At 47.0% G+C, this 18,516-nt stretch overlaps 1 protein-coding gene across 2 annotated transcripts in view; it reads right to left on the reverse strand.

The window, feature by feature from the left end:
- Positions 1-18,516, reverse strand: part of Ext2 (exostosin glycosyltransferase 2) — a 122,241-nt gene that overhangs the window by 59,227 nt on the left and 44,498 nt on the right. For both annotated transcript variants that reach the window (XM_010612513.3, XM_010612514.3), the window contains exon 8: positions 6,533-6,664. In XM_010612513.3, coding sequence (XP_010610815.1) covers positions 6,533-6,664 — 132 coding nt within the window. The remainder of the gene's footprint in view (positions 1-6,532; positions 6,665-18,516) is intronic.

The raw sequence follows: 18,516 nt of genomic DNA on the forward strand, positions 1-18,516 counted from the left end.
GGGGGGGGGGGCATGTTTAGTAAAAATCAAAATCAGTGACAGGACCATGGAAAAGTAAGGGAAAAAAGGGCAGCTATTAATTAATTCCCTGAAAAATAAAAAGTTGGACAAAAAAGGAGACAGTCATTGCTTGTGACTCGATTCAGCTGAAAACATTATTTACACGGTCCTAAGAATGCAGGCAACAAACACTGCTTTAAGAAAAATGACACCGCTCTTCTGGTAAGATGGGGAGGAGAAATACGCATGGGGAAAGGGAGAGAACAGAAGAGCAAGTGCTCACACAGAGGAAGTAAAAAGATGTCTTTGGTAAGCAATTAAAAAATGGTTCTATAAGCACTTCCTAGGGAAACAGAAAGACAAAACTCAAAAGAAAAGTTATAGGCATTAAAGGCAGTTGTCTCTTGGGAGGCAGCCCTTATTTTTCTAATATGCTTATCTGATTGTTTGAGTACATGTGTTAAGCCCTTTGAATACATGTGTTATAAACTATACTACTTTCTGAAACATAAAATTAAGAAACAGTGTTGAGAAAAAAGGTGGAGCCAGAAATCGAGAATCAACCTCTAGTTAAAGCAATGTGCAAATCTGACTAATCTGCAGCTACAAGGCCTCATTTCTTGGAAAATTATACTGAAACACTAATTCATTGGGAGACATGTTGAAAGGATGGAATTAATGTTCATTATCCTGAGGTTGTGATACAGTACTCAGCCACCACATTTCCCTGGTAGTCTGTGCTACAGAATTGTTTAAGCCAACCTCAAGGGAGAATTACAAGGGTCCCTGAAAGAAAAAGAAAAGAATGTGCAGTGCTAAGGGTGGTAGTGGGTGCAGACGGCTGGCTCTGCCAAAGCAGTCAGTATGTTCTTAATTAATCTGCTGCCCCATCAAGTCCCCCACACTCTGAGAAATTATTCTGCTCCCTGCCTTCCCGCAAGCTGCAGGGTGTAAGGCAGCAGCTGAGTTTTGATTCATGAAGTGGCCTTTGTATTAGCAACGGAGGTGGCTGCACCCAGAGACCTGACGTGCGTCTGTCCACTGCGGGGGGCTGTGCACACAGGGGTGCCAGTCACGCGGGACTGCCAGCTGCCCTGCTGGGCAGGCTCTAGATGCCTGAGGGAAAGACCTGCGTGGCAAGGTCATTTTAGAACAACCCCCACATCAGTCCTCTCTCCTCCCTACACGTCCTCTCCACGCAAGCCTTGCTCGTGAGCCAGGCTGTGCCACTTCCTGTCCGGAGTCAGCCAAGCTCTGCAACTCTTCACCTGCACACCAGCCCAGCTTTCTGTGTTCCCAGGCTGCTGCTGCGGCTGACCAAAGGTTTTCTGGTGTGTTTCCACAGGAGTAAAGGGTCGTCCTGGAAGGCATTAGAATTTAGGATAGTGTTCTGGATCACTTGTGCAAATGTGATCCAATAAATACCTTTAAAACAACGGGCTCAACAAAGCTTAAACTTACCTAAAATTCAAGCTAAGATTTCAAAATTCCATACATGTTTGAAAGGAATCTAGGCAGTGGAAGGAAGAAGGGTCTGACAATGAACCAAGTAGGCCTCCTGGGGGGTGGGGTGGGCTCTGAAATTCCAGAGAAACATTCCACAGCCTGGAAGTTAAAGGGCGCTGAGTTGAGTTAAATGGACTGCTAACCTGGTATCTTTTCAACTTAAGAGCTCCGCTGCATACATCTGGGCTGCTGCTTCCTCCGCCTGCAGAGTGATTTATTGCTTGTTAGTATTTACAGCTGAGTGATATTTTCAGCCGCTCCTACAACCATAGCCATTGTGAACAGGACGCCATCTGGTCACCTACGTACAGGCAGCCATGAGATCTCCATGTAGCTGAGGTAGATGGAGGCTGACCCTGGTCTCTGGACACTTCTAATGCAGCCTGATGGGTCAAGAAGAGGGACTGGCTAGAGGGGAGGAGGAGGGCCTTCTGCAGATGGAATGAGGATCCAGAAAGAAGGCCAACTCCCTCGTCAAATATGGCCCCACATCTGCAGCATCCTCACCCAAGGCCCAACACTTGGGAACTCGCTAGAAATGTAGATTCTGGGCTCCTGCCCTAGAGCTGGCCAGTGTGAACCTTGGGGTGCAGTGGCAACACTCCGTAATTTAACAGCATTTCTGGAGACTCCGGTGCAGACTAAAGGTTGACCACTTCCCACTAGCGAGCTGGCCCACATTTTGCTCACAACTCCGATTCCAACCCTCACGGACAGCACCCGCCAAGCAAACGCTCTTCTGCCACACTCTCGTCTGGACAAACCCTTGCCCTTTCTACACTCAAACGCCAGACCCAGAGGGAGGCTCCTGGAAGTCCACATAAACACACAGACCTTATCAGAGGTTTTGCATCTAAGGCCTCAGTCCAGCTAGATTTCTCTGGAACAAGCTCTTGTTTCCCCACCTAACTCTAACACTGGGTCCGACAATTCATTTTACATCATTCCCCAAATTTCTCACCAATGTTTATCAGTAGCCATGGGAACCCATTCTTAGCCCGCCTTTCTGTTCCAGGTATGAAATGGTAAGTGCAGAAAAAACCGGGAGTGTTGTTATTAGTGTTACTATAGCGACAAACTTGAACCATCTGAATGTCTATCAAAAGAATAAATCAAAGCATGACTGCTGAGATAGGATATAAAATCACATCGTAGGGAAATACTCCACTCTACATAATTTAAAAGCTATATTTTGCTTGATTATTAAAAACTGTCAGCATTGATACAGCTTTGGTGGCATGGATCAGAGATCCCAAAGTTCACAGCCTAACACTCACCTGCCTCAATCTCTGCTCACATCTGACAGGCACAGAGGTGAGCCCAGCCATCCCGGCCAGCCCCAGATGCAGGGACGGAAGTCTGCCAGGCCTGAAGTGGCACCCGGGTAGAAGGGAAGCCAGAGTGGAGTGTTCAGGGAGATAACTGAGCTTTGCTAATAGCTGCAAATGAAGGGAAAGATAAAAAAGAAGAGAAACCAAAAAAAAAAAAAAAAAAGCAAGCAGCCAGATCAGGAGCTAAGAAAATTATAGATAAAAACACGCATTTTCCTCCTCACAAAGAGCTTTAAATTGGCAAGAGATTCCTTACCAAGAGCCAATTTGAAGCCAAGGGCTGATGTCCCAGCATGACAGATCCCAGGGGCTGGGAAGCTATGCTCCAGGGACTGCGCTAGTGACCAGAGTCCTGAGGGTGCGGCACAACATGGTGACACACGCCGCCTCCCCTGACTGCACGGCCAGGCACCTGGTGACACAAACTCTGTGAGGCCAATCTGCACCGCACCAGGTGCCTTTACAACTTGCATCTGGTCCAAAGGGGACTCTGGCTCTCTGGCCTCTTGCTCCCCAGCAGAGCAGGCTCAGGGAACACCCTGGAGAAGCCTCACTTCCTCCTGCCTCAGGGCCTGGCCCTGGAAATTCGGTGGAATCCAGAGGGAGGCTCCACTGAGGTCAGCTCCAAGGGCTCCTCTGTGGTCCTCGGCACTTCTCAGGGGAGGGAGGAGCTCACTGTGCACATAAATCTTCCCGACTCAGGCCTCCTGTCTGCTGCCTTCTCGAAGATGCAGAAATACACAGCCTGAGGTTTTAAATCATGGCTCTTGGCCTCTGAGCTCCTAGTGATGTGACAGATACCAAAGTACCCTCAGAAGGGGCATTTAGGAAAGGGTTAAAGAAAGACTACAGACTCACTTTTCTTGTCGTGTGTCTCAATTCATGTCTTTATGCCTATGTTCTTTCCCAAGTTATTAAGAGTTCAGCACTTTGACCATTCTGTCCTAAACCAAAGCTTATCTATTTCAAAACTGCAACACTTCCCATTTTTCTGTTATAAAAGAGAACTCAAATTCCAACCATGTATTCTTATTAAAGCTCTTAGTGCTTTAGCTGAAAGTACAGGACGGAAGCCCACTATTCCCGCACTTTCTGCCTGCATCGTGAGCACCGCACCTGTCTGTGTTCTCTTGCAGAGGAACACGCAGTGTTCCTGGACTCAGACTTGCTCCGCGTGCTGGGACCAGGAGTGATGTTTCAGTCCGGAGGAGGCTCAATGGCGCCCACAGAGCATCCCACGAAATGCAAGACCATTTGTAGAAGAGGACTCAGGCTCTTGCTTGGTTACACAACTTGCCAGTGACATGCCCCAAGACGGGTTCAAGGTGCTGGGAGCCTTATTATGGCCACTTTCCAGATGAGAGAGAATCCATCACTCTCCCCACCTTCCCAGCAGAGTGAGGGTCAGATAAATAATGGATGTCACAATAGCAGTTGTGCGAGACGGACAGCTCGAGTCCTTGATCTCCACCTTCCTCCCTCCCTCTTTCTGACCCTCCTCTCCTTTCATACATCATGTGTTTCCTGTCTGAATTAAATGGTCATACACACTATAAGGAATTTCAAAACGAGTCAGAAATGTACTTCAGATGCCTAAAACTGTAGGAAAAGAAACACAGATAACCTGCTCTAGGATTTGCAAGGGGCTCAAGACAGCATCCTGTGTAGGGGCAGGACGACCTCGGGGAGGAAAAGGCATCTGAGCAGTCCCCGAGGGTGGCCAAGATATCGACGCGTGGAGTTGAGGGTGAAGAAAGGCATGCTGGGAGACAACCAACAGGGCAGAGAGACAGACCTGGGGCGTGCACAGGAAGGAAGCAGCCAGAAGCCCTGAAAGGAGAAGGGAGAGACAGCTAGAAAGGCAGACTGGAGCCAGGTGGGGAATCCCTGTAGGTGGAGGGAATTAGTGGGAATTTGGACTCCAACACCTCTCTCACCCATGAACCTGAGCGCCCAAATTCCCTCTCTGGATAAGTTACACCACATGCCTTTGTCTACCTAAAGAAAATTCAAGTATTTAAAGTAACTGAGGTATGGAAAATCAGACCACCCAAAATGTTATTTGTGGAACTGCAGTCTTTTGAAAGAACAATTTGTTTCTATCAATAATCAAAACATGTGTTTTCTTTAGACAGTTTCTCAGCTGCCATTAAGTATACAGATATATTAACACAATTATGTGAAAACACAAAGTATGTCCCTTTTATTATCTTTACTGTTCAAAAATAGAGAAAAGGAAGCAAACTAAATGTCTATCAATAATGGACCTATCACATGAGATTCACCCAAACAATGGAATACTATACAGCCATTCTCAAGCCAGTAGACCTACGCAAAATAAAATGGAAGTGAGCCTATCCCCCACTATTAATGTGAAAGGGGCAAAGTGTGGAGAAATATGACTACTATGATCCTATTTCCATTTTTAAACTGTATACTTAACGAACAGAAACATTCTGGAAGGTCACTTTTAGTAGTGGATTCAAGGAGGAAATAACAAGCACCTTGGTTTGATGCAAGTGATGTTTCTGTCATATGCATATTTTTCTATATGACACCTCTTCAGAAATGTCCAAGCCAGGAGAGGTATGTGGAACCCTCTAGACACCACTCCGCCGGTTACAGGACTGATCCAAGCAGTCCTTTCCTTGCTGGCTTCCCAAATAGTGGTTAAAGAAAGAAGGAAGGGAAGAAGGGAAGGAAGGCGCACAGACGGGAAGGGGAAAGGAGGTCCTGCATGAAGACTAACCAGGTAGCAGCACACCACACCAGTTAGAAAAGACAGACTCAGAGCCAGGTGTGGTGGCGCATGCCTATAATCCCAGCACTCGGGAGGCTGAGGCAGGAGGATCGCTGTGAGTTCAAGACCAGCCTGGGCCACATAGTGAATTCTAGGTCAGTCTCAACCACATAGTGAGACCCTGTCAAAAAAAAAAAGAAAGAAAGAAAGAAAAGAAAAGACTGACTCAGGGACACAATGGGCTGGCCAGACAGAGCTCGAGACCAGGGTGAAGAATGGAAAAGAGACCAGAATGAAGCATGCAGGAGAGTCAGGTTCTCTGATACAGAAACCCGAGGTCTGTGGGCTGGAGGGGCAGGCACGTTTCAGAGAAGCCAGAAAGCAGCAAATGCCAACCTCACAGTGTCGACCCTGAATGTCACGGTGCCTGGGGACATCAAGCAGCTTCAGACGGTGCCCTCTTCCTCTGGGAAACACTGGGGCCACGGCTCGTCCAGAACAAGTGACTGTGCGACCTACACTTCCTTCTGTCCCTGTCGCTTATTGTTTTCCTCACAGGGTGCCGGGAACGACGCTGTGCTGACACATGGGATGCACCTGGCACGGTCCCTGGCAGAGGGCAGGCACCCACAGAGAAGCTTATTATGAAGTCGCCTGCAGACCGCTGTTGAAGAGTTCTAAGCACCACAACCACAGAGGTCCTGTCAGAAGACTCCTGACTCCTCACCGCTGGACAATAAATAAACAGGCTGCCTTCCCCAGGGCGGAGAGCAACTGGGAGCTGTTGCCTCTGTATTGCAGAATTTCAAAATTAAGCGATCCCCGTCAGGCCCCAAGTATAAAGAGTCCTCTCTGGTCTCATCTTTAATGAGCCTTTATGACTGGAGTCTGTTTCCCTTTCTCCCCTCCAGCCAGCGGCCCCATGCCACCCCGGGGAGCACCAGGGCCCACTCACCACCGCGGGAGGCTCGTTCCACTCCTCATAGGAGATTGCCGCGTAAGGGTAGATGCGGTCATTGATGATCTGCAGCGTGGCCAGGGCTATGGCTCTGATCGACTGGAAGTAGGCTTCCCAGAACCACCGCGCCTGTGGAGAAAGTGACATGCTGAGAGAGGCTGAGCCAGCGAGGCGGGTGGGGAACAAGACGCGGGACCACGCTCAGCCCTGGTCTGGGGGCTCCTTTATCCCCAGAGACAGTGTCACCTGGGCGATTCGGGTCCGGCGCAGGTTCCTAGGTTCTTGTGCGCCACAAAGAGTTGCGTGCGGCACGCAAGGGAAAAGAAAAAGCAGCACCGTTTATTAAGGCGATAGGAGGCTCAGAGTGAGCGGACTCATTCATGTCTGTGGAAGAAAAATGGCACTAGCACTGAGGGCATAAGAGGGGGTGTTTAAAATGCCGAGCCAGCTTTGGGGCAGAGAGCCACTGGGCTCTTCCAGTGCAGGACGACAGGGTGCCAAGTCGGGGGAGCGGCACGCAAGGCTCCTGTCCTTTGCCACAATCCACTCTGTCGGAATCGGATGTGTGAGACGCCGTCCATACGCAGCAGCCTTCAATAGGCTCCAGGTGAAGAAAGGTACTGGTGCGCATGTGTCCTGGTCTGCAGTTCCGGAGTTTTCCAAGGAGGCCCAGGGGTCTCTGATGTTCTTCTCTGCCTCTGTATAGTAAACCTTAGGACAAGGTGGGGGTGGGGGCCCTGGGGCGTCCTGGAGTCCCCTTAGGAACCAGGGGAGTGGTTCCTAAGCCCCAGTTGTACTCTCTGTATTGACGGGGTGCTGGGGGAAATGTCCTGGCCAATCCCACTAGAGGAGCACATTCATCAAATGCAGTCAGACTGGAAGGCGGATTCAGCCGAGATAAAAAGAAACCCTGTGTTGATGAAAATACAGTACTGTTTTATATCACAGCAAGTCTACAGTGAGCTCTTCGCTATGCACCTGCTGCGGCTCGAGGACCCGGCAGCACCCCCAGAAGGTCCCGAGGCCACTTTCCTGCCAGGATCTCAGCCCACTATTCTGGTGTCTCCTGTCCTCACTCTTGAATTTCATGTAAGTGGAATGCAACAGTTTTTACTCTCGTTTTGATTTCTTTGACTCAACCATATTTAAATCAGGGTTTGGTATAGAGAGGTTAGCTGGCCTCACAGAATGAGTTGGAAGGTGTTTCTTCTTTTTCTATTTCTTGAGAAATTTTATGCAAAATTGCTTTTAGCTTTCCCCTGAAAGGCTTTAGAAGAAAATAAAAAAATCTTTTGATTGTTTGCTTTCTCTATCATACATTTCTCACCCTATTTTGTTTATTTCTCTCTCTTTTTTTTGGTTCTGGGGATCGAACTAAGGACCTTATGCTCGTGTACCTCTCATATTTTTATTATTCCCTTCTATTTTAGAAGAGCACAATTTTGCTTTTAGCTTCTTGAGATTGAAATATAAATTGTTAATTTCAACTTGTCTTTATTTCTAATGTATGTCAAGCTGTAAATTTCCCTCTATACATTATTTTAAATGTATCCCACATATTTACAAATCATTTTCAGTATCATTTAGATAAAATAGTCTACTTTCCTTGTCTTTGACTTATGGGTCAGTAATTTTTTATTTTTAAAACATTTTATTAGTAGTACATATTTGCAGTACATAATGATTACAGTCATTGTGGAGAATTGGTACCTGCACATAACACATATTTTAAGAACTTTTGCCGGGGATTTAGCTCAGCGGTTCGGTGGCCTGCCTTGCAAGCGCAAGGACCCGAGTTCAATCTCCGGTACCAAAACAACAAAAAAAAAACTTTTGTCTATGTGTGTACACGTACATGTATCTATGATTATGTGCATAAATATATAAAATTTTACTTTTAAATCTGTATCCTCAAGGTTTGTCTCTAATAAAAATCATACTTTAGAGTTTTAATATTCACCCTATCCCAAAATCTTTTGCTTCTAGATATATAGCCCATTTACACTTAGTGTAATTACTGATATAGCTGAGTTTAAGTATATAATCATTCTATTTATTTATTTAGGTACTGGGGATCAAACTCAGGTCCTTGCACTTGCAAAGCAGGCAGCAGAACCACTGAGCTAAATCCCTGACCCTCTATTTATTTCTTTTCTTTTTTTGGTACCGGGGATTGAACTCAGGTCCTTGTGCTTGCAAGGCAGGCAGTGGAACCACTGAGCTAAATCCCTGCCCCCCTCTATTTCTTTCTTTTTTTTTTTTTTTTTTTTTTGGTACCAGGGATTGAACTTGGGTCCTTGCGCTTGCAAGGCAGGCCAACGAACCACTCACTGAGCTAAATCCCCAGCCCCCTCATTTATTTCTTAATTGTTTCATCTGTTTTATTCCTTTCTTACATTTGAAACTAACAAAAATTATTATTCCACATTTTTCTTCTTCATTAGCTTGCTAATTATTTAGTCTTTTGTTATTCTTACCATATTAATAGTGGAAGGATATTTTAGATACAGAATTTCTAGCATACTTCCCACTCTACTGGACACCAGACATTCTGTTTGCCCTCTGGGCCTCTGAGGAAAGGATGGGGCATCTCCCGGGACCCCCTACCTTTGCAGCCTTGCTCCCTAACCTCTATATCCTAGTGCTCTGTAGCTGCTTTCTGTGGGCTCCAGGGTCTGCCCCTGGCTGTGTGTATTCAGTTTTGGTGTTTTTTTCTTTTCTTCCTCTGTGGTTTTCTCTTTCCTAAAAGTTTGCCTCTCAAATTCCAACCTCTATGCCCCATAGGACTACGCTTTCTGCTAGGGTCTGCATACCCTTGAGCTGTGAAGTGGAAAGTGCCCTTGGGGGAAGAAACCAGAGTAAACATGAAGCTCACTTCTACGCCATGTCTCTTGGGGAAAGGTGTCCCCTCAAGTAATGCCATATCGGGTGCTTGCTGCTGTGTGGAAGCAGGTGTCTCATCTATTCTGCCCGCCCCCCTACTAGGGATCTAACCCAGGGGCATTCTTCTCAGCCTTTCTTATTTTCATCCAGGGTTTAGCTAAATTCCCAGGGCTGGCCTTGCACTTCTATCCTTCTGCCTCAGCCTCCCAAATAACTTGGAAGGTGCCACCTTGCCTAGCTCTTTTTCTTTTTCAACAAGGGCATTATTCCAATATCAGCTACTCTACTGCGGTCCAATACGATCTTCTGAAAGAAGACGGTTTCTTATTACTGGTCCTTTACCAAAGCAGGATGCTGGTCTAGACAAGCAGGGCAGCTTCAATTGGATCTGTGATCTCGCTCAAAACCAGAGGGCTTGTGCATGAGAACGGACACGTGAAAACCGAACACAGAGAAATAGGGGGAGGAAAAAGACAGTTTCCAGTCTAGATGTGCCAAGGTAACCGTCCGGGGTCAAATGCCCAGGTACCTTCTGAGCTACATGACTTCCATTCTCTCCACTAACTGAGCAGGAACGCGTTGCAGCTTGAATCATTCCTACTGGGAAAGCTGGAATGCAGACTTAGCTCACGAGGGCAGGGGCTCCCTGTGCTGGCTGCCTGGTGCTGCTTTCCGGACACGTCCTCTGCACTGCAACTGTATTCCCGCTTCCACGCATCTTTCTGCTCTCTCTCCCACACCCGGACAAAATAGTTCCATTCTGTGGACCTGAAAGAACCTGTCTTCTCTGTGAAGCTTTGATGGTCCCTTCGAACACCAATATCACCCTTGCTAAAACACCTACAACCAGGCCAGGGATTTGGCTCAGTGGTGCCATAAAAAAAATTTAAAATCTAAAACACTTACAACCTGGAGGCCTCTCTGTTCAGGTGAGTCCATCATTCTCTGCAGGTGCAGATGGCCACACCTCTCTCCAGCAAAATCAGGAGCAACTTTGGCAGGAAGACCCCTCTCCTCTTTGTATCCTTTGCAAGTGTTAAGTGTTTTGCTTCCTACAGAGCACTTTTATCTATGATCTCACCTCTTTATAACCACTTGTTGCTTTCTTGAGGGCAGGCTCAAGGTTGCTTTTATATGGAAGGAAAGATTCAAAGATATTGAGCGACAGAATTAAGATTCCAACCTAAGATTCCCAATGTTCAGTTCAGGCCTTTTCCTCTCACTGGAGTATTAAGAGGCCCAGCAGAGTAAGTTTTATGGGGAAGTGAGAAGTATAAAAATTTCTTATTGTGCACCAGGAGCCCACACATATACCATCTTTTCTACCCAAATGGGCCCACATCATTTTTTTTAAATGATATACACATGAAACTAGACTCCAACTTTAAGCATGCCCAGAGCTGAGTGCTCTCAGGTAGTCTGGGAGAGAGTAGGCTCGCAGGTCCAGAGAGCCCGGTGATGGTAGCAAATCCACCTAGAAGACCAGCAGCAAAAGGCACAAGTGTGGACAGAGCTTCTAACGCAAGATGTCTCCAATCATCTCCCTCCATCCAGAGACTGCAACTGACTCGGAAAGGAGGCAGGTGCTGCCAAGAACTACAGCTCCAGTGTCTCGGGCTTAACTGTCTCTGCAGGACCTCTGCGACTCCTTGAAGTGTTCAGCAGCACCATAATTTACATTCCCTCCCAGACACAGTCTCAGCTACCTGTCTGCGGAGAGGAGGAGTTTTCAGCTGCACTGGTAGTGCACAAAAGTACCTCTGCTGTAATCCAGAGAGCGAATGCAAAGAAATGCTTATTATGTCTACCTTCTCCTCCCTCAAAAATAAAAAAGACTCCAAAAACCATAAGTCACATTTATATCTACCTAAAAAGTCTAAGTGAGGGAATCTTCAGCAGCTATGAAAATCCCCCAGCGCTAAGCTGTCGTGGTTATGGCTGGAGAGTTGGGTTGGTCCCACCAATGCAACCATGAACAAAGCGTTCTGGCCGTCTTGGCTACACACGTGCCCCTGTGACTTCAAACCTGCAGGTTTCACAGTATAAGAGCTACAGAGTCCCTATAAAATTCAAACAGAAGCTCCCAGAGGCCAGGCATGGGCCAGATTAAACTACCAGACAAGCAGGGACTTCAAACCAGAATTGCTACTTCAGCTTATATATTAATGTCGGATTTTCAGTAAAGGGAAGTCACTAGGATGGTTAAAATAAATGCCTGAGTGAAGGCAGTTTGGTATTGTGGTAGGAACAGAAGAGGGAAAACTCTCCAACAAAGTTTCAAGCTACCAAACAGTTTTCCCCCCAGGTTGGTACTGGGGTGTTGAACCCATACTACATACCCAGCCTTTTTTTTTTTTTTGTCTTTTCTTTGAGATAGTGTCTAAATTGCCCAGACTGTCCTCAAGCTCGTGATCATCCTGTATCAGCCTCCTAAGTAGCTGGAATTACAGGTGTACACCACCATGCCCATCTTGTCTGTGCTTGCTTGCTTTTTCTTTTTGTACCGCGGATTGAACTCGTGTCCTTGCGCTTATGAGGCAGGCGGCAGGACCACTGCGCTAAATCCCAGGCCCTTGTCTGTGAGTTCTGAATCTGCAGGATGGAGAGCATACCATCAATCTCACAGAGAGGTGAAGATCTGACGAGAGTTCACAGAGCTCCGCTTTCAGGGTTCATCCACGACAAACTAGCAAACTACTGCTGTCCCGACACCTCCGTGCAGCTGGGGCCTTTGGGGCCTTGGCCCCTTACACTCTGAGACCCCAGCGCCTGGGAGCGCGTCAGAGCGAGGACGGGTGAAGGGAGGAACAGAGAAGGAATACATCCCAGTGTCGCCCTCCTCTCCCCAATTCCTGATGACAGCGAAGAAGCCCGACCTATCAGACAGCAGTTAGAAATGACAGGAGGGTATTGGGTGGGGGTGTGACCGCACCCTACTCTGGAAGCTACAGCAGTGGACGACGTGTGCCTCGGCTTAACACGCAGCTTCCGAGGATGCAGACAGTCTCCCCGGGAACTCCACTGGAGTGGGGAGACCTCTGCTTTGCTCCCCACTGAACCCCTGCCTTCCAGCCCAGAACCTCGCCGAAGCACGGGCAGGAAAGGCAAAGGTCCCTAGGGCACCGCTTTTCCACGGCTTCTAAGTGCCGAGCCGTGAAGTGGACGGGGGCAGTTAACAGTGATGTCACATCTTCCATACTGAATTCTAGTAGCCCCAGAGCACCTGCACCCAAGGACGACTCCCAGGGCTGTCCCGTTTTTCATGCCCCACGCGCTCGCACCACCGACAGCGACCAGCACTGTGCTTTGGCTCTGCTCCATTCTCTCCTCCCAGCCCACCAGCTGCTCAGGGCAGAAAAGACCCCTCCGCTCAGGATAGGGGGGCACGGGGGGCATGGCCTCCACCTCGGCAAGGAGCAAAAGAAGCCCAGAACCTGTGAGCATCACCATTTGCTTGGGCCCACCGGAGAGCAGTGGTGATAGGCAATGGGGGAGATGAATTCCGAAAGGTGCCAGACCCCTCGTGTTAGCCTTTTACCGGCTCCCTCTCCGCGACAGTCAACTTCCAGGGAGGAAAGGCTGACTTTTGGTCCATCGTGCTGGGGGCTAAGCCCCTGCTCAGCAGACCCCGTTGCTTTGCCTGCACCGGGGCAGCACATCGTGGTGCAGAGCAGCGACAGAACAAAACCACTGCTCACGGCCAGGAAGTGATAGAGGGAAAGGGATGAGGCCCCTCCTTCAAGGCCACCCTCCAACAACCCAGAGACCTTCAAGCCTTTAACACAGGGCCTCGTGGGGGACGCTTCCTGAAACTACAGCACCCCCAGGGGGAGATGGGCACGACGTATTTCAGCTTTGGAAGAGCACACGAGGCAGCTGCCATGAAAGCAGCCAAAGAAAACAGCTTTTAATGGATTCTTACAGCGTTGTGTACCATTAGGCAGTACAGACACTCTAGACACAGGGGGGGTGCATTCACCCACAGGCTCTCTCCTGCTGGATGTTCCTGAGAAAGATTAGGTGGGTTCTGTATCATCAAAAGCAGAATTCTTTTTTTTGTTTTGTTTGGTACGGGGGATCGAACTCAGGACCTTTCGCTTGCGAGGCAGGTGGCGGAACCACTGAGCTAAATCCCCAGCCTTAAAAGCAGAATTCTTAAAGCACTTGGGGAAGAGAAGAAAACTATCCGCTTCCCAAATCCAGACACAGATCCACTGCCTCTGGGAGAGGAGCAGAAAGGCCAGCTGTTACTAGGGAAGCAAAATCCTTCTAGCTCTGGCCACCAGCCCTGAGGGAGGGGTCCGAGCATAGGCCTCTGCTCCCAAGGCGACCCTGGGGATCCAGAAACTCCCCGCCCCACCATAAGCCTTGCAAGATGTTAATTGCTGTGGGAGGGGCAGACACCCTCCCTCCACCAGTGCCTGCATAGGGCAAGGGTAGGAAACCCTCTCTAGCCCAAAACCCTCACAGATCCACAGACAAAAGGTCATACAAGCTGGAACAGGGAAGGCGCAGGAATGCTGAGAAAACGCCATCATGGCACCCCCAGCCAAAGGGCCCAAGACAGAGGTTGGAAGGGACAGAGAAAACCCACCTGGTCAAGCCCCAAATCCAAGCACAGAGGACGGGTGAGAGTGCAGAGAGAGGAGAGGGCAGCACCCACTGAGGGTGGTGAGCTGTTAGGACCTCCGCAGAGAACTCCAGTGGGCTGGGCCCATGCTAGACATAAAGACACAACAGCCTTGGGTTTGGTTTTTTGCCACAGCAGGGATTGAACCCAGGGCCTCACACATGCACTGCACTGCTGAGCTGCATCCCAGCCCCTTTTGAAAATGTTTTTATTTTGAGACAAGGTCTTGTTAAGTTGCCCAGGCTGGCCTCAAACATGTAATCCTCATGCCTCAGCTTCCCAAGTATCTGGGATTACAGCCTGTGCCACCATGCCTGGCTACCCTGTTCGTTTTGCTCAAGATTGCTTTGGCTCTTTTGGGTCTTTTGTGGTTCCATATGAATTTTAGGGGTTTTCCCCCTATTTTTGTGGCATTGGTATTTTGAGGGATTGCACTGATTCTGTAATTTACTTTGGACAGCTCTGCTTTATTTTACTCTTGTATCTCTTTGTGGATAATTTCTGTTCGCCAAACTCATGCTTGCTTTTCTCAGCTGTGTCTAGTGGGCGAGAAGCCTGTTGATAGAATTCCTCCTCTCTAATGCTGTGTTTTTCATTTCTAGAATTTTCCTGTGACAGTTTTTATATCTCCATCCTCTCTTGAAAATTCTTATCTGTTCACACAGTTGTTCACTTTTTCCACTGGATCCTTTACAGATGAAATATATCTTAAAGTTCCTGTCTAATAGTTCCAACATCTGGGTCACCTTTGGGTCTGCTTTTATTGACAGCTTTATCTTATGACAATACGATGCTTTCTTTTGTTTTAGTGAATAATGAACATTGCACTCAGGAAACAGAAGAGACTGAGGTGAATATGCTCAGCAATGAACAAACCTGTTCTTCAGGCCCCCCGTGAGGCTGGCTGGCCCCAGCTCCTCAGCACATGGGGTGTGTCTGGTGGTCCTGTGCGCTGCAGACTGTGTTCCCAGGGGTAAGGGGTTAATACCACACTATTTAAGGAACTTGATAGCAACCCTCCCCAAATAATCCAACTTAACAACGGGCAAAAGACCTGAAGGTCTCAGAAGAAGATATACAAACAGGGCAGAGCTAACGTTCGTTGGCAGAGTACTTGCCGAACATGTGTGACATCCTGGGTTTCATCCTCAGCACACACACTAAGGATAAATAGCCAACAGGTACATGAGAAAAACGTTGGACACCACTCATCATCAGGGAATGCGAATGAAGACCCCAGTGAGATATCATCGCCCCCCCCAGTTAGAATGAGAAAGTAGTTATTAAAAAGACAAAGCTATTAAATGTTGGTGAGGAGAAAGAGGAAATCCTTATCACTGTTTGTAGGAGTGTACATTAGGATAGTCATTACCAACAACAGTATGGAGCCTCCTTAAAATATTGAAAACAGAACTATAATAGGATCCAGCAATTCCTCGACTTGGTATATATACAAAGGAAATGAAATCAGTATGTGAAGGGACGCCTGAACTCCCGAGCTTACTGCAACATGATTCACAGTAGACAAGAAGTGGAATCAACCTAAGAACTCATCAACAGATGAATGGAGCTTAAGAGTCTGGTTCTTTCCCCACTACCTATTGTTAAAGGTCGGGGTGCAAGAGCAAGGAGCCTACGACCCTTCCTGGACACCCACAACAACCCAGCAGGCCCAGAGCTGAACCCTAAAAATCTTTATTCAACAGCCAGAAAACTCAATGATGAGATAAAATTGTAATCGAAGCATTTTTATTTCCAGTTGAGAATTATTATGCACAAGGCTTTTTGGTTGTTCATTCTTTTCTACTCCATGATGACAAACATGAGAGTTCCAAGACAACTTACTTAGAAGTAGAAAGGGAAAAACTATCAACCAAATCAAGACAGAACAGGGAGGGCCCTGATTTCCCCACCAAGGTTTCTCATCTAACAAAAGGCACAGTGCACCCTCAAGTTACAAACAGCCTGACATATGAACAACTCAGATTAAAATTAGGGTAATGGAAAATTAATTGTCCTCTTGCCATCTATAGTGTGCACTTAGGTAAATATCCAGATTTCAGGGCCAGGGATTTAGCTCAGTGGTGCCTCACCTGCCTTATAAGTGGAAGGTCATGAGTTCAAGCCCCAATACCAAAAAGGAAAAAAATAATTCAAATCTCAGCTGTATTGACTTACAACCAACTTGAGTTACAACCAGCCCTCAGGAACCAATCGAGTTCATAAGTCAAGGGTCTACTGTAATTTCAAAAACTGGTTTCCACCTGAATCCTCCCTCCAGCTTTCCCTCAACCTCTGCATGTTCAGTAAGCCTGAACTTGTACCTCTATATGACCTTCCTGGGGTGGTAGAGGCATCCAACCTCCACCATCTAGTGTGAGTCAAGCACAGAGAAGCTAAACACAGAGGAGTAGGGCGCTGTGTCAAGTACAAACCTTGGCACTGACAGTGAAGAACTGCCAAGACGTGTGGAAATCCCGGGATCCTGAGCAGTAGCTGACTGGACCTGCATGTGTCTCCCTCTTTCTGTACACACTTTTCACTCCCAAGTCCTTGGGAAACCGGGCTAGGAATCCCATCCTATGAATGGTCACTCTTCTGCTTGAGCACAAGCCCCAAGAAAGCCTCGTCCAGATGATACCGCTTGCCTCATCACAATTTCTATCTTGAATTGGGCTGAAGAGCCCAAAGCTGGGCTGGGAACATCATGAGCTTGTAATATGAGAGCTGCTATCACCAAGATCTGTGAGTTGTCTTTTCGCAACTGTTATCGCAAACTGAGGAAAAGAACCCACAGCAGAGTGGGGACACCAAAACCCTGCAGAGCCTTCTCACAGCCTGGAGGCTCCAAAGCACCTTCTATGCCCGTGTTACCAGTTTCTCCAGAGGAGGAGAGGAAGCTCACAAACACCGATACGCCTTACCATCAACACATCTTCACCCCCACCAAGTGGAAATCTCCTCTGAAACAAAAATGGATTTCTGAAGCAAAAACATTAATATACCTGGGCTATATCAGCATGTCATTTTTTTCTTTAATAAAACATTGATTTTGTTAAATTTAGTTACATCCAAAATACCTTATGATAGTACCTTTCTCTGCTCCCTTATTGAGGAAGCTGTTTTATTTGCTTCCTCCACACACATCATCTTAAAAGCCTTGGATATATCCCCAAACACTGCTATTACCTGGTATGGTTTTCCCAGGCCTATTAATCTCACCTCTAATTATCTGAACATGGTCCTTTCAGAACCCACACATATGACACTCTCTAGAAATTTCCACAAAGGCAACCACAGGCTGTAGTTCACGTAAGAACAGCAGCAGAGTTCCCTTCGCAACTTTTTTGTAGGTGTAAATTTTTTTATCTCTTTATCATGCAAAGCTGGGATCGATTTACTTTTATCTTTTTCTTTTGAAAGAGCTTTTCCTAATGCTAATACATCACCATGCTCCAATCATCAAAACTAAGAGGCTAATATTGGTGCAACCACATGAACTAAACCACAGACTTCTGTCTTCTCCAGATTCCCCAGTTTTCCTCTAAAGTCCTTTTTCTGTTCCAAAATCGGATCCATACTGCCACAGTGCATTTACCAGTCATGTCTGCTCCATCCCCTCCGACCTGTGACACTTTGTCTTTCCTTACCTTGCCCCTTACACAGTACTACTGAGGAATTCTGCAGAACACTCCTCTTATTTGGGGATTTTCTGATGGTTTCCAGCTTTTGTTGTTTTGTTTTGTTTTGCTACCGGGGATCGAACTCTGGACCTTGCGCTTGAGAGGCAGGTGGCAGAACCACTGAGCTAAATCCCCGGCCTCCATTTTTAAATGAAGGTCATGGGTTTCAGAGAAGAGCGCACAGGTGAAGGGTCCTTCTCTTCATGTGGCACCAGGGAACTAACTGTGCTGTCACCAGGACTAACTGAAGGCACAGTGGGGTTTACAGGTTACTGCACTGTACCGTTACTGTCACGCTAACCCACACACTGCCCCTCAGAAGCGAGTCACTATGTGCAGTCTGTGTCAAAGCTCTACCTCCCAGAGAAAGGAGTATCAAATTATCTAGCACAATGTTTTTAATGTTCTTTGAAAGGATTAAAAATTATGAAATTGTATTTGCTGAATATTATAACTTTTGACCAACTTTATGGATATATACAATATGGCCTTATGTTAAAACCCTTAAATCTACCTGGGTTTGTGACAGGTGGAAAACCTAAACACGTTTTCTTTATTCATTAATAATGTCACGAAAATAAAAAATCTAACATTCCCCACTGAAATCGCAACCTGACAATATATCTCATCTATTTAATAAAAAAGCATGTGGCCATTTTTTATTTTTTAAAAAATCCTTGGAGGCCGGGGATTTAGCTCAGCAGTTCTGTGGCCAGCCTTGCAAGCGCAAGGACCTGAGTTTGATCCCCGGTACCAAAAAAAAAAAAAAAAAAAAAAAAAAAAAA

This window comes from Fukomys damarensis, unplaced genomic scaffold (assembly GCF_012274545.1).
Source record: "Fukomys damarensis isolate Sample0158 unplaced genomic scaffold, DMR_v1.0_HiC HiC_scaffold_27, whole genome shotgun sequence".
NCBI lineage: Eukaryota > Metazoa > Chordata > Mammalia > Rodentia > Bathyergidae > Fukomys > Fukomys damarensis.